This window comes from Equus quagga, chromosome 8 (assembly GCF_021613505.1).
Source record: "Equus quagga isolate Etosha38 chromosome 8, UCLA_HA_Equagga_1.0, whole genome shotgun sequence".
NCBI lineage: Eukaryota > Metazoa > Chordata > Mammalia > Perissodactyla > Equidae > Equus > Equus quagga.
In genome coordinates, this window is record NC_060274.1 from 21,452,339 (window position 1) to 21,469,528 (window position 17,190).

General features: G+C 40.2%; 1 protein-coding gene across 15 annotated transcripts in view; it reads right to left on the bottom strand.

Moving 5' to 3' along the window:
- The window catches only part of UTRN (utrophin), a 486,786-nt gene that overhangs the window by 373,446 nt on the left and 96,150 nt on the right, over window positions 1-17,190 (bottom strand). For all 15 annotated transcript variants that reach the window (XM_046669467.1, XM_046669473.1, XM_046669465.1 and 12 more), the window contains one exon: window positions 4,239-4,300. In XM_046669467.1, coding sequence (XP_046525423.1) covers window positions 4,239-4,300 — 62 coding nt within the window. The remainder of the gene's footprint in view (window positions 1-4,238; window positions 4,301-17,190) is intronic.

Consider the following 17,190-nt stretch of genomic DNA (forward strand, 5'->3'; position numbering starts at 1 on the left):
ATAAACTGAGCTGATTTTAAATTTTAAATCTCATTTTTCTTCACCGTGAGTTTAGCAGGTAGATCCTATTTGAAGAATCCTATCCAGTAAGCAAAAGAGAATCATATGTATTAAATCCAAATGGAGATTTAACAATCTTTCCAGCACACTCCAAGAAACCAGGTAAATATGGAAACTTAGCATAGCTGGACTGGTTTATTTTTGCGAATAAAAAAGTCATATCCATGAAATAACACAATTTACGCCATTTTGCACTCAATTTCACACTCCTACCTCTTTCCAATCCAACCACCTCGCAATGGTTTGTGGATATATTCTTAGGCATTTAAATGCATGCTTCTGTCATTGTCATTCATTTATTTATTAAGCCTATAAATACTCACTGGGTGCTTACTACATGCCAGAAGTCGTGCCAGCGACAAAGCAGACAATCCCTGCACCCGTGGAACATACCACTGTCTGTTAGAGAAGGGACACATTTTATGATGCAATTATTTCCATTACAATTATGACAAGTGCTGCAAACAATAACACTTTCACAGTATAGAGCGTATCTACCCCACTCTGGGAGCTTGGAAAAGGTGTCGTTGGAGAAGTGACATTTAAGCTCCAGCAAGAAAGAGGAAGAGAGGTCAGCCAGGAAAAGATGGAGGAAGGCACAGGTGTGAAAGCCACGGGAAGACCTATGGGGTAGGGGGCACAGACAATGTGGCTAGAGAGTAATGAGGGGGTGAGAGAGCAAAGTAAAATGAAATTAGGAGTAGATTGGGGGGCAACTACCTACAGCCTTAAAAGTCAAGTAAGAACCATGGGCAGCCACTGAAAGATTTTACTGAAGATAAAGAGGTATTTAGGCTTACACTTTAAGATTCCTGCAGCTACTCTGTGAAAAGAGGAAAGACCATGGGCGAGGTGAAGCCTGGAAAGGAAGAACCAGTTGGCAGATTATTACAGTGGTCCACGTGCTCAGGGGTAATTTTCAAGAAAAGGTAAAGTCATGAATTTCATAGAAATGTAACATTAATGTGTGTCAAAGACTTTAACTCATTAATTAAGGAGGGAACCAGTAAAGTATTAACAACCGGTTTAAATAAGAATTCAAAAACCACATAAATATGCAGTAAAGGAAAGCTGAAATAAATTGACAATAGATGCAAAACAAGTCTATCCAAGGGGCGATCATCAATTGCATTCCAACTATTTTGCATTTTTCTGGATGAGAATCATTTGCATTATTATCTGTTTTCTACAACTCACCAGTTGTACAACAGCTCGAAGATAATGGAGGGCAGATAACCCGGGTGGCTGAGCTGACGGGACTCCCGCTAATCTTTTTGCCCATCTTAAAGTCTTTTACAATCTTTCCTAAGTCAGATAATAGTGACCAGGGAAAAGAAGATGTCAGTAAAAATGGAGAGAAATGGACAAGGTTGAATATGTGTGGCAGTGGAATCAACAAGATTTGGTATTTGAGACTTTGGCTGCGGACCGGGCCATGAAGGAAATGTCCAGGGAAAGAATTTAAAACAAATCCTTAACTGGCAGAAGATGCCATCAGGGTCTGCTTGAATTTCTCAGCACAGGGGCCCTATTGCTCTGTAGAGGGACCCACAACGCAGGGAAGAAGCCGACTCAATCAACAATTATATTTTAAAGTCCACCACAGTATTAAAGGACACGGATTAAAAAGAAATGAAATAAAATTCATTCCCTTCAACAGGATGTTTTTTCCTGTGCTAGTGACACCAGGCCCAAATGCAACATTACCCCTGCTCAGCGAGAGTGAAGTCTCGGGGGCATTTATGGCAATCTCCCAGTCCAGAACTGTTACTTCCTTTCTGGATCGCCAGTGTGCAAGCAGTCTGACTTCCGGACTTAAGACGGTCAGAGGAAAGAAAAAAATGGGGATGAAGTTTAGTGTCACTGCCGTGAGCCCACCATCTCATTATATCCAAATATTCATAATTTCTTTGATGCATTTGTTCTAGACCCATCCAAATTTCCTTCTAGACTTTGACTTCTTACTAGAAGCAATCCGAAAGGAAATGTTTCCAGGATCAGCTCTACTTTTGAGATTTTTCTCCAAACAAAACAAGCTTTTAGCTTCCGTGTCAGTTTACATAACAGGAACTGTTACTAAAAATGCTAACTTTTCCTGGTCTTTTCATTGTCTTGGTAACAATCACAAGCCTCCTGGGGCAAATAATTTACATGGGACTTAAAGCTCTTGTTTAGTATTACAAAATAATATATACATTATAAATGTACAAATTTAAATATCAAGTTCATTGTTATTTGGAGTCTTTTTAAAGACATCAACGACCCGTGATAAACGCTGAGGTATTTCTTGAGAGAATTCAGGTGCATGACTCAAATGATCAACAGACACTGTGAACCCTCAGGAAAGGAAGTCAGGGGAGAGTAACCGTAACGCGGGTATTTTTAAAGCTTAAAGCGAAGGAGGAGACTTGGGCAGTATGACTTCAAGGTTGAGCTTTGCAACTGACCTCACACACATCGCTAATGGCTCTAAACCCAGAAAAGAAGCAGATCCGCTGGGTGAAGCTCCAGTTCAACGTCTGCCATGCACTGTCAAGGGATCGTCTTGCCTGAGCCAAATTCGTGGCAATACTGATAAGGTGAAACATTTTCAATTATGCTCTCTCAGTTGTCTCTCTATTTCACTCTCCCTCCTTCTGTGTCCTATGGTACTGTCTACTTCTCTCCACTCTCCTGAATAGGGACAAAAGTAATTCACCCCGTTTCAAATGTTCCCTAAACACAAGTCTATGAAGCTTGCAAATCGATCTTCAAAACCAGTTCTAAGATAATTCTTCCCCTATGACTAAATTAAGCTGAAAACTAGGTCTGTTTAACTTTCTGTATCTAGAAAATGACCATATTATTTATCCTCAGTAATAACCAGGATGGATAACCTCACACGTGGGATAAAACACCTCATTTGCAGGCCCTCCAATGGCTAAAACAATAGTGCAAAGCACACGCTGATGGATGCTTCGCAAGTTTTGTATAATGTCAAGTCCAAAGGATCCAGATGTTACATGTTTCTCTAGAACAAAACACATCAAAATCTACCAAAAACACCTGTCTACTTTGGAATAATCTTACACATAAAACCACCAATTAGGCAAGCACTTCTATATCATTGACCCTTCTGTCAAAGTCAGACAGTTTTCACATTCCTTACATTCTCTGAGGCAAGACAAAATATCCCTCAACAAAAACTTGCAAAACCTAAAAATACATTGCCATCAAATAATCAACTGTAAATATTGGGATGTGGAGCAGTTTTTAAACTGCACGGCTACTCAAAGGAATCCTAAAACATTCTCATTTTGCCTCAAAGAAATAACCATATTTATTTTCCTGACCTTTGCAACCTTCTCAAAAGGAAATTTTGAAAAATAACTTAAGTAAAATACCTTTCATACTATTTAAAACACCAGAATGGTGTTTCTCTGAGAAACCTTTATTTTTCATCTTGCTATAGCGATGTCCTAAGATCCATTAACCTGAAAATTCTTCTCCCATCTCAGACTTAGAGGACAGAACTCCACCTTCAATAACCAATGGACAATTATATTAGAACAAGTTTGAAAACAGGACACCAATTCCTCTCTGCAGCATGCTCTGTCCTTAAAAAAATACCAATCAAAACATTGATGATGTTCCAAGTAGTTAGAAAAGCTGAGAAAGAACAGATCTTCAGGGAAAGAAGCGAGGAGCTCACAAGGAAAGAACCACAGGGCAGATAAACATTAGCCACATCACAAGTATGAAAATCCAAAAACATTTCTGCACAGGGGAGAAAGGCTGCCTGAATGATAACAATTTGATTCTAACCAGGCAAAATGAAATGCTCATCTTTTTAGCTAAACAATCACAAAATTTTCCCAATAATATATTTACTTCCTAAATGTACCCAGGATTCACAGAGTCAAAAGTAGCAAACCATTGACTTGATCCCCAGAGACAGCCAGGTGAAAATAAAGAGCTGTGTATACCATGAACGTGTTCACACCCGGACCTGCTGACACCAGAATTTCCACTTAAACACATTATTGAAGAGAATCAAGGAAAAATAAATGTATCTGCATACTTCGAAGATTTCCGTTAGGTCGTATTTCATGAGAAAAATTCACTGCACTTCCAACTAAACTCCACCCATCAGAGTGAGGCACTTGAATCAGCTTAGAATTTTTGAAAGTTTCCATTACCTTCGAAAATCGAGCATTTATCCATTTGGTGAAAGTTTTCTTCTGCACATCATTGTGTTCATCTGTGGGAGGGAAAAGGAGAGAGAAGGGAAAAAATATGAGAGTTTGTACCTTTAGTAAGGGTGCTAAATAAGATCATCTCCATCCTAGAGACTTTAAAATAGTCCTATCGGTAGAGTTCATGAGGCACAGCGATCCACAGCTAACAAGGAATGTGACGGATGACAAGTTCAGCAGTTAAGGAGCCTGCTGACACCTGGAGCAGAGGGAGCTCAGACACCTTCTCAAGGGATGGCTCCCTCCCCCTCGGCATATTGCCCCCAGCCACTGAATCCACGTTGGTGGGATAGAACCAGGGCCTGGCTTTCAAAGTATTATATGCAACACTTTCTGCTGCATTTTGTTTAAGTACAATTTCAGCATGATAAAACCGTTAGCATGTTCCCAACAAAAATCAGTTATCCATTCAAAACTTCTTAGTTTTAGGGCACTCATGACTTCCCTCGTTTTCGTGTAAGTCCTACACCCTCCAGAACAAAACTAGTATAAGGTTTATAGTCAATTCCATTACCCGTTTTCCTGTAGTCAGATTGACATGACGAGGTCTACATATTTTACAAGTAGAGAAATCAGAGCAGTTTTTTTTTTTTAAATGACAAACTTTGGTTTGGATTACAAATTCATCTTCCAAGCTACAACAAATGAAAACTGACCTTGAAAAACTAAACCACCCTGAACTTCTTGAAGATGGGCAGACTGATTTAGTTAGATATAAGGAAGCCACATAAAATAACAAAAAGATCAAAGGGCTTTAGAACCAAATAGGCCACATGATATGTGTGAACAAGGCAGACCAAGATCCATTTTACCCTGTCTGTTCCTTCTAACCGTATCCTCTTCAACTGCTCCCCATTCTCCATTACAGCCAGCAAGTCATTGTTGGCTTACAGCCTACGAGGAACGGCATGTTAACAATCTCTAAGCAGTTCTGAAAGCTGCCCAAGGAGTATTTGGAACAGTGCAGACAGCTGTGGTCCTATCTGCAAATAAATACACACTGCCTGTCCCAGGACCGTCCATCCTGCCCGGCAACCTCCCACGTCCTCAGAGCATCATTACAACAGAGGAGGTCCAAGTGTGCTCTGGCCTCCATGCGTCGATTGCCTAGGGCTCCTTCACAACCTCCTCACTCAGCTCTACCAGCAACACAAGAAGCTCCCCCACTACTTCACCAAGTTCCTGGTACCCTTGGTCCTTGTTCCCTTCTGGAATGAGAGTTTATAATTAAAAAGTCATTCCTGGAATAAATATAGCTACAGCTCCAGAAAACAGGGCACTTTCACAGATCCAAACAGGTAACTGGAAGAGCAAACTCCGAGACACCAAGGGGACAACTGGATGAGAAACAAAACAGCTAAGAAACTTCGCTATGTGAACTGTGCTGAGAAGTGGCCTTCCTTCCAGAAAGGACAGTGCAGTCATCATTGGCCTCAATCTCAGGCTTTCTAGCATCTGATCAATGCCACATTTAAGTCACTCGTTAACCAAGACGACTTGCTCGCACACTCGGAATGTTCCCGCCTTGACTATCACACCCAAAAAGGACAGAACTGAGACTATATGAAGAATATACAGCAGCCACACATGTCAACCTGCAGAGCACACGACAGCAGCCCACCAATATGAATGTGATATTAAAAATCAGTTTTCAGAGCACTTGGAAAATCCAATCATTCGTCCCACTATCTTAAAAAGGATTATTTTTGTAAACTTTGCCATATCTATTATTCTTTACTGCTAAGAACAAAAATATGTATAAAGGTCATAAATATTAAATTCTCTTAATTTCATAACATTCATACATCTCAAATATTTTTTTACCATAAAAATGGGGGAAATACAAAAGGATAAATATTAGCGCATTTTATTTTTTCTTAACCCCTTTTCTGAGCATTTAACCTTCTTATTTTCAAAAACATATTAAAATTCTAATACTGTATAAGTTCCTCAGATACAGAGTGAACAAAGAAATGAGTGCCTGTCACCTTACCAAATGAAAAATAAGACCTTTCAACTTTATCACATACAGAATGAAATTAAATTTTAAAAATTGACTCCCACCATACAGAAATGTTTATAAAAATTACCAAGGTCATGTTTCTATACTAGTCTTTGATCTTTGGGTCAAATGAAAGTCTTAGTATGAGTCTAAGTAGCTGATATGAAATAAAGTATTGGCTTATAAAAGATAAATTGTCCAGCATGCAAACTTTTCAAAATACTCCAAAATTTAGAAATACTCTTCTGTATTCATTTTCCTGATACAGTTCAAGAGAAAAAAAGGGGTTCACATTTCAATAAGCCTTTAGGCCATATGCCCCTTTTTGCAGACACACACACCTCTTATTTTCTACCACACAGGAATTCAGTAAAAGAACAGGAATTAGCCTGTGGCTTTTCAATTATGGGATTAAAAATGTAACAAATTTGGAACACTAACTAGTACAGAACTGCCCTCCATACCACAACAATTAAGGTAACAGCCGTGGCCCAGGTCTCTTTCAGGAGGTGAAAATATGCTAGCAAAGTGGTAGCAGGACAACTAAAAATCTATGTCATGCTATTCTCATCAATCACTGGGCCTTCCTAGAAATTTATACAGAATTTCAAGAGTCCCAAATTTGTTTAACTCTCCATTATCAAGCCAATTATTTATTTTCATCTCTCCCAAATAAATATGTACAAGCAGACATCACAACCTTACATTTAACTAGATTATTTATATATGTATTATTTATATATGTGAGTATAATTTACACTCTAAATATATCTTCCAGGTTTCCAAACAAGTGTTTTCTTTAGATTTGGATTTTAGAAAAAAGCTTTAGTTTCTGAAAGCCTTTCCCGGCTTAGTAAATCTTACCCATTAATGACCTTTCTCCATTAGGGACAAACACGGGACTGAATTAGGAGAAGAAAAATGTGTTAAATCCCTTAAGGCTGATTTTCCAAATTCTTCCTCTAAATATTTTGCTCTTCTTAAAATGCTTTTGACATGCTCACACAGATCCACGGGCCTTCGCTGCCGCCCAGCCTGGAATTTTATTTCTGTGATGAGTAAGAGAAGTGAGGCAAGAAAAATCAACAAAACTGTCTGATAAAACTTCAAGGAAACTATTTCCACATTTTTTTCAGTTCACCAGCTCAAATACATAAAAATTCTTTTAGCAGAATTTAGCAACAAATCGCAATTTAAATCCTAAACTGGAAGTCTGACAGAGAAATTAAGAGTCGTTTCCCCTATGGAAACACACAAGTCTTAGGAACATGTATGCCACCCTTCAAACTCTACTACTATTAGAGAAAAAGCATTATCCTCTAGCACATCTTTCAAAGCAAGTGAAGAGCGTCCAATTGGCTGGCAACAACCTGAGTTCCATCAAATGCAGCTATTCAGAAAAGAAATTACTAGCCTTTAAGCCAAAATAGAAATGTCTTGTTGGATGATTTAAAACTTGGATTGACCTTATTAAAGCCTTGCTTTCACAAAATTTAACACACCCTAGAAAGCCAGTTTCTCACTAGCAAAAGACAGTGTTTTGGAAGCAATGAGAGCATCTCAGACCACATTCCCACTTCTTTTTCTGGGGACTGGATGTGCAAGCTCAAAATACATCTGTTACTAAGGCTCAGTCATGTCATGCTCCTCCTGCTTTCTCATACCCAACTTGTTGATCTCTGAACACCACCAATTTATTCGTTCAAAAAATATGTATTAAATGTCATCCAGAAACAAGTATTATGTAATAATGTGTAAAATACTATAAATATGTAAGCAAAGAGACAGAGACAAGAGGAGACAGACAGCACTCAAGCAGGCAGTTAAACTCCCTGCGTTTGTTTCAAATCTGACAGCCCCAGAGGACCTGAAAAACCTTAGGAGTAAGAAAGTGCTTTTCAAAACTGTCAAAACTACCTAAACATACAAGGATTTTAGGTAATTAACATTCCAAACGATATTTTTATAAGTGTATCACATTTACACTTTGACGTTATTAAAGCTAAAAATTGTATTTAAAACAGACTTTCACTTCACTCTGCAAAAAGCAAACAGCAAAGTGATGGTCCCTTTGGGGAAAGTGGACACGGCAGAAGTGAGAAGTAAGAGGAAAAGAACTCCACTTTTCAAGTAAGAAGGCTGAGACCCAGGGACAAAAGCTAAATGAACTGCCCAGTGTCACCTACCACACAAGGGGCAGAGTCACCAAGAGGTAGGCCTACCAACTCCTTGCAAATTCAACGCACTTCTAAGCAGGAGGAGGTTAAAGAGAGACTCATGGGGAAAAAGGGCATTTAAAACATATCTTGGGGGCCAGCCTGGTTGCGTAGTGGTTAAGTTCACCTGTTCCACTTTGGCAGCCCAGGGTTCACCCGTTGGGATCCTGGGCACAGACCTACACGCCGCTCATCAAGCCATGCTGTGGCGACATCCCACATAGAAGAATTAGAAGGACTTACAACTGGGATATACAACTACGTGGTGCGGCTTTGGAGAGAAGAAAAGAAAAGAGGAGGATTAGCAACAAATGTTAGCTCAGGGCCAATCTTCCTCACCAAAATCTTAAAAAAAAAAAAGCCTCCATAAAAATTTTTTTTTTTTAAAGATTGGCACCTGAGCTACAACTGTTGCCAATCCTCTTTTTTTTTTTCTTTCCTCTTTTTCTCCCCGAATCCCCCAAGTACATAGTCGTATATTCTAGTTGTGGGTCCTTCTGTTGTAGTACGTGGGACACCGCCTCAACGTGGCCTGATGAGTGGTGCCATGCCACGTCCAGGATCTGAACCAGAGGAACCCTGGGCCACCATAGCAGAGTGCGCAAACTTAACCACTTGGCCATGGGGCCAGCCCCAATAAAATTTTTAAATTACATATATATATATCTTGAAGGACAGACGAAGTCCGGTTCATGCAAAAATAAGAAGGAGGGCATTCTAGATAGAATAAGACAGAATAGACAGAACAATACCACCTTCATTTCGGGCTCAGACTCAAAATGTAACAAAAAAGAGGATATTTAATAAAAACAACTGTGTATCTATGAGAAAACACAGAGGACTGCAGCATGGAATGAGAGCAGAACAATAAATCTAAAGTAATCTAAACTGCAGAAAGTTTTCAATCTTGAAAACTGTTTACACCCACAAAAAGGATGAAGAGTACAGAGTTAGAAACATATGCTCAAAAAATGTTTTTGTAAGAAAATATAGATTGTTTGGAAATTAATGTCTTTAAGCAAACACATGCTCTGCCCAATCGGCCCATCCAATCTGTGCCTAAACGCATAAATTCTGGAGCGCTTCAGTTTCAGAAAGTCCATAGCCCCATTTGGAAATAGATAGAAGTTCCATCATTTTCGGCATTAAAGGAAAATGTTTGTTCCTACTGAGAACGAACATAACCCCCCAAAACTACCCACCTTACTATCCTAGAATAAGAGCAGGAAGGCATATAATAAGGCACCTGATGGAACCCCATCCTGGGACCAGACATTTCAGGAGCTTATCCCACATAACGCAGTTGGTTGGTACCATAAATCAAGTCAGGATCCGCGTCTCCTTATCTAATACTCGTCCTACTCTCAAGACTGCCTTTTTTTTTTTTTTGACATCTTTATTCAGATATAATTCACGTACCACACAATTTACTCATTGAAAGTTTGCAACTCAATGGTTTTGGGTAAATTATATTATCCTTTAAAATGCTGGGAAAATATATAAAACATAAGATACATTTTAACCACATTAAAGTGTACAAGTCAGTGGCATTAATTACATTTACAATGCTGTGCAACCATCACCACTATCTATTTCCAAAGCTCTTCATCCCCCTCAAAAAGAAACCCTGTAACCATTAAGTAGTAACTCTCTCATTTCCCCTCCCCCCAGGCCCTGGTAACCTCTAATCTACTTTCTATTTCTATATCTATTTGCCTTTTCTAGACATTTCATGTAAGTGGAATCATACAATACCTGTTCTTTTGTGTCTGGCTTATTTCACTTAGCATTATGTTTTCAAGGTTCATCATGTTGTAGCACGTGTCAGAATTTCATTCATTTTTACGATTAAATAACAGTCCATCATATGTATATGCCACATTTTACTTATCCATTCATCTGTTGATGGACACTTGGGTTGTTTCTACCTTTTGGCTACTGTGAATAATGCTGCAACGAAAGCTGGCGTATCTGTTCAAGTTCCTGCTTTCAGTTCCTTTGGGTATATACCTAGGAGTGGAATTGCTGGGTCGTATGGTAATTCTGTTTAGATTTTTGAGGAACTGCCAAACAGCGGCTGCCCCATTTTACACTCCCACCAGCAACATGCACAGGTTTCGATTTCTCCACATCCTTGCTAACACTTCTTTTTCTTTTTTTTTTTTTATTGTAGCCATCCTAGTAGGTGCGAAGTGGTTTGCATTTGCATTTCTCTAATGACTAACAATGCTGACCATAAGACTGCACCCTGAAAATGCAAAAACTACCAAGCAAAATGCTCCAAACTTTGAGGCATCCAGAAGACTTTCTGAACCCCCCCAAGCTCAACAGCATGCTACCCGAAGTAACTGGGGTTCAGAGACAGCTCTTTTGCATTTAATCCACACAATGTTGCAAAATGATTAATTTATTACCCAAAGAGTTATTTTCAGAATTAGATATAACCATTAATTCCCAACCATCTTCGAATTTTAGAGTTTATTGGCCTTTTACCTATTTTCTCCTTGACGAGCTCCTCAAGTTTCTTAAACTAATGCATAGAAATACAGGAATACAAGTAATGTTTTCCTATTTCCACTTTCAAGAGCTGCTTAACTTACCCTGAAGAATGTCTGTAAGATCTATAGGCATCTGGCATTGTCTGAGACCTTCTCTCTGAAGGTATCTTTTGGAAAAACTCTTAACATCTTAGATATCAACTTTATTATACACATTGCGAATGCAAATGAACCTGGACTCAATTCCTGAGGGTAGAAATTCTAAACTTTACATACAAACACTTCACTTTGGACTTTTGTCCTGGGAGTGAAAGAGCTTTATTAAAATGACTTGAAATGTCACAGAACAAGGAGAGGGTATCTGGGAAGAGCAGAATGAGTCACAAAGATGATGAGTCACTGTCATGAAATGCCAATGGAAAACTTATTTTTTTAAAGATTGACCAAAGTCAGACATAAAATTTCTGTGAAATTTGATTTCTCACTTGATTCCTAATAAATAGAGATCCATTGTGTTCTACAAACTGTTTACAGAAATCTCAAGAAAGAGTGACTATTTTATAAACATAGAGAGAGATGTATGAAAATCCATGCAAATGAGTTTTCATGAGAACAGGGAAAAAAATTTCTTTGAATGTAAAAAACATTCCAGGGATCTGACTTCAGACTTCATCATGACAAGTTCTACTTTCCAAAATAGGAGCAAAAACATGTCCTTGCAAGACTGCTAAATATTCACACGGTATTTTTCTGATTTTAATTCCTTTAGTATTTTCTCCATAGTATGAGGAATCTAAGAGAGTCTTTACATTCCTCCTAACTCCATAGGATAAAAGAATAAAAATATCTAAGAAATAGCAATTTTCAAACAACAAGTCTTGGAGAGAAATATCCAAAGAAAAAGAAAACACTTTGAGAACCCAAAGGCCTCCTTGTCCCCTGTGCAGGATGCTGTCACCTTCTGCAGAGCTGATGCAGAAACCTTTTACGACATACCCCATGTCTTCTATAATCACCACTTTGGTGCTCACACTCAGATAAAATATATATATTCTGAAAAGTAGAGGGCAATGAGTCATCAGCAAATGAGCACTGTAGATGCCAACCTTATGTAACATTCTGAAGTAACAACTCCAGTGAATTAAAGGTGTGACAATACGGTTTGGTTTCCTTCCTTTGAACTATTTCAATTCAGTTCTCTGTGTGTCAGGCCCACAGACCCACCTCGAGGCAGATGAAGACCCAGACAACAATAATCCATGCAAGCTCGAGTCTTGCCTTTCAACTCAGCGAAGCAGAAGAGTCCCCAGGTAGCCCCACAGAGCAATGCAACCTCAAGGAACTCAAGGATCCAAGAAGAACTATCTCTGCTCATCAAGGTTAGACACTTGCAAAAGGCCAGACAACCTCAGAGGCCAGAATGAACTTGCCCACAAACAGAGCCACCAGCAGTCTTGACTACCTCTCACCATTTGGAGCATCACTGGACTCCTACTCTCATCTCTCCTCTGCAAGTTCAGTACCCACCTCCTCCTTCTGTCCACTTCGTTCTTCTGAACATCCAAGCTGCTTCCCTGAACATGCTTTGTCAACACCCTCCCTGGACCGTCTTGGCCTCAGTCACCATTTTGGAGTTCTCAGCCACAAGGTCTGCCTGGCTTGCCAGTCCTGGTCGCCCCACAGCAATCCAAACACCATCGGTGTCTGTCTCTTTCCACCATTTCTTTTCTGGAATGTCTCTTTGCATCTTTTCTTTCTCTTCTTAAAACCTCCCATAGGATGTCTGTCATACACTTTAAAAGAGTTCAACGTAGAAAGGGTGATGTTATGTTTGCATGAGGTTAACTCAGAAGCCTCAAACTTTTTGTCTTCTTGAACCTCGAAAACAATTCCCCTGTGCATTTTTAAGTTGACACATAATATTTAAGATAAACTGGAATAGTTAAAAAAACATAATTTCCAGTGTAATGTTAAGGAGCTGCAAATTTAGCTCATTCAATTAATAGAAAATGTATCCTCTATTACCTAATTTGCAAAACTAGTCCTCACTGTCAAACTAATGAGCCAAATCAGACTTGCTTTCTGACAAGGGAAGTCTGACTTTAGTTTTCCATTTAAAAACCATGTTCATGAGTGACGTCAGCAACATGGCACAGTGAGCAGTCTTCTTTGTCTCTCCCCCTTCGAATCTACAACTAATTGGGCATTCATCGGTCAACAAAGGATATCCACACAGCATCTCAGGACACCTGAGAGACCTGTGCTGCTATACATCAGAAGGTGGACGGAATTCTCCCCAGGAGGAGATGGAGATAGGTGAAAACTCTCTGACCCCTGACCCCCAGACAGCCTAGTACCTGCAAGCGACTGTCTTCCAGCAGACACACTCATAGCATCGCCAGGCACCAAGGGCGGGCATGTGCATGCACCGGCAGAGCGATGGTGGAAACAGGTGACTACAGCCCTACCTAAGCCCCCCAGCGATTGCCCCTAAGCCCAGTGGGAAAATCCACAGTCCCACAGCAGCTGCAGGGAAAGCATCTACTCAGCATTAGTGGAGAGGCCCCGCCCAGCACTCAGAATGCTGAGAGCCTCGGGAGAGGAGGATCCCGGGTGGGACAGCAGCCCACCAGCCGCCTCTGACTCAAGACTCCAGCAGTGGCCCAGAGGGGGCAAGGGACACCCAGTGAGCCCATGTGAGTGGATGGCGGCAGGGTGGAGTCCCAGCAGCCTTGCTCCGCAGTCCAGGGGGAAAATCGATGGTCCCACAGCAGCCACAGTGATAGCCTCTGCGCAGCATTAGTGGAGAGGCCCCACCCAGCAATCAGAAAGCTGGAAGGCCCTGGGGCAGAAGTAGCACAGCTGGATGAGCTAACCACAGACTGCAATAGTTACCCATAGCTCTGCTGCAGCCCATAGTGGACAAGTGAGATCTTGTGGGCCCTGACAGTGACAGAGCTACGAATCTAGGTGATCCTGCTCCTGGCTGCTGTAAAAGCCCGTGACACCACTGCAGACCCTAAGGAGGCAGCACATCTAGGTGGTCTGCGACAGTAGGCACCAGCAACCTAAGGCCCCCTTGCAATTGTCCCCACAGCTGACAAGAGACCCCACAGGACCACTGTGACTATGAAGAGGGGCCCAGGTCCGGTCAGCAACAGCTGACAGGGATCCTGGTCGGTGCAGATTAATAAACAGCTCCCCCCGACACACACCAGTAGAAGCAAGTGGAAGCAGTAACTAAACTCTATCTCTATGCAGAGGCACAAATCCACGCCATCAAGCGGTATGAAAAAATATATTAAATCTCCTGAACAGAAGGAAAATGACAAGTACCCAGAAAACAATCCTAAAGACAATGAAATCTATAACCTAAATGACAATGAATTCAAAACAGCCATCATTAAAGAACTCAATGAGTTAAAAGAGACTACAGATAGACAACTCAACGAGTTCAGGAGCTATGTCACAAAAGAGCTTGATACTATAAAGAAGAACCAATCAGAAATATTGGAGATGAAGAACACAATGGAGGAGATTAAGAAAAATCTGGACTCTCTGAACAGTAGGGTCGATAATATGGAGGACAGAATTAGCAATTTGGAGGATAAGAAAATAGAAATGCCACAGGCAGAGGAGGAGAGAGAACTAAGACTAAAAACAAATGAAGAAACTCTCTAAGAAATATCCGACTCAATTAGAAAATGCAATATAAGGATTATAGGTATCCCAGAGGGAGAAGAGAAGGAGAAGCGGGCAGAAAGCCTGCTCCAAGAAATAATGGCTGAGAACTTTCCAAACCTGGGGAGAGAGATGGAACAGCATGTGACAGAAGCCAATAGATCTCCAAACTTTATCAATGTAAAAAGACCAACCCTAAGGCATATAGTAGGGAAGCTTGCAAAAGTCAATGACAAAGAGAAAAAAGAACAAAGCTGGAGGCATCACAATCCCTGACTTCAAAGCATCCTACAAAGCTACAGTAATCAAAACAGCATGGTACTGGTACAAAAACAGGTGCACAGATCAATGGAACAGAATTGAAAGCCCAGAAATAAAACCACACATCTATGGACAACTAATCTTTGACAAAGGAGCTGAGGGCATACAATGGAAGAAAGAAAGTCTCTTCAACAAATAGTGCTGGGAAAACTGGACAGCCACATGTAAAAGAATGAAAATTGACCATTCTTTTTCACCATTCACAAAAATAAACTGAAAAATGGATCACAAACCTAAAGATTAGACCTGAAACAATAAGTCTTCTAGAAGAGAATATAGGCAGTACACTCTTTGACATCAGTATCAAAAGGATCTTTTCAGACACCATAACTCCTCAGATGAGGGAAACAATAGAAAGAATAAACAAATGGGACTTCATCAGACTAAAGGGCTTCTTCAAGGCAAGGGAAAACAGGATTGAAACAAAAAAAACAACCCATTAGTTGGGAAAAAATATTTACAAGTTTTATCTGACAAAGGGTTAATCTCCATAATATATAAAGAACTCACACAGCTCAACAACAAAAAGTCAAACAACCCAATCAAAAAATGGGCAGGGGACATGAACAGACATTTCTCCAAAGAAGGTATATGCATGGTCAGTAGGCACATGAAAAAATGTTCATCATCGCTGATCATCAGGGAAATGCAAATCAAAACTACAGCAAGATATCACCTTACACCTGTTAGAATGGCAAAAATATCCAAAACAAAAAGTGACAAATGTTGGACAGGTTGTGGAGAAAAAGGAACCCTCATACACTGTTGGTGAGAATGCAAACTGGTGCAGCCACTATGGAAAACAGTATGGAGATTTCTCAAAAAGTTAAAAATAGAAATACCTTATGACCCAGCCATCCCACCACTGGGTATCTATCCTAAGAACCTGAAATCAGCAATTCCAAAAGTCCCATGCACCCACTATGTTCATCGCAGCATTCTTCACAACAGCCAAGACGTGGAACCAACCTAAGTGCTCAGCAACTGATGATTGGATAAAGAAGATATGGTATATATATACAATGGAATACAACTCAGCCATAAAAAAGGACAAAGTCGTCCCATTCACAACAACATGGATGGACCTTGAGGGTATTATGTTGAGTGAAATAAGCCATACAGAGAAAGACGAACTCTGTATGACTCCACTCATAGGTGGTAGTTAACATATAGACAAAGAGAACTGATCGGTGGTTACCAGGGGAAAGGGGTGGTGGGGGAAGGCACAAAGGGTGAAGTGGTGTACCCACAACATGACTAACAATAATGTACAACTGTAATTTCACAAGGTTGTAAACTATCATAATCTTAATAAAAAAATTTTTAAAAACACACAGGAAGAGAAATTGATCAGGAAAGGAAAGTCAGGAAGTTCTTTGCACCTAATGAGTCAGAGGTCAGCAGCATATGCAGATGAAGATATCAACAAGCCCATGAAATTGCAAGACTAGAGCAGATAGGAGAGTCTTCACAGAAGGATCACCCCAAAAGCTTGTTTTCAGAAGAAAGACATACCCCACACTACTAAAGCAAGCTGCTGGAGAAGTTGGGGAGAATGAGTCCTGAAAAGACACAAGTGAATTTGACTACTAAGACCCAGCTGGCATACGGTATTGTGAAGGAACAGGGAAGCTGGTTATGGGCTGGCAGATATGCAAATTATTACCAGTTTCCTGGAGCAATATGACAATATCTGTGCCAAAACATTTCAAAATTATATAACCACTGACCCTGAAATTCTGGAAATTTACCTTAAGGAAATAATTAGACACTCAAATATTTAGATATATTTAAAAGGATGTTCTTCAAAGCACTCTTCATAATTCCAAAAAACTGTAAACAATCTAAACATCCATCCATATACTTGTTTAGAAGTATATTTTCATGCATAAACACAACCGGTAAAAATGACATGAAGGGGGTCGACCTGGTGGCACAGTGGCTAAGTTGGTGCACTCCGCTTCAGTGGCCCAGGGTTTGCGGCTTCAGATCTCAGGTGCAGACCTACACACCGCGCATCGAGCCATGCTGTGGCGGCGTCCCACGTACAAGATAGAAGAAGACTGGCACAGATGTTAGCTCAGGGACAATCTTCTTCACCAAAAAAAAGAAAGAAAGAAAAATAAACTGGGCTAAGAGAAGTTCTGTCTCTCTGCCTGTCTGTCTGCTTTGGAGGG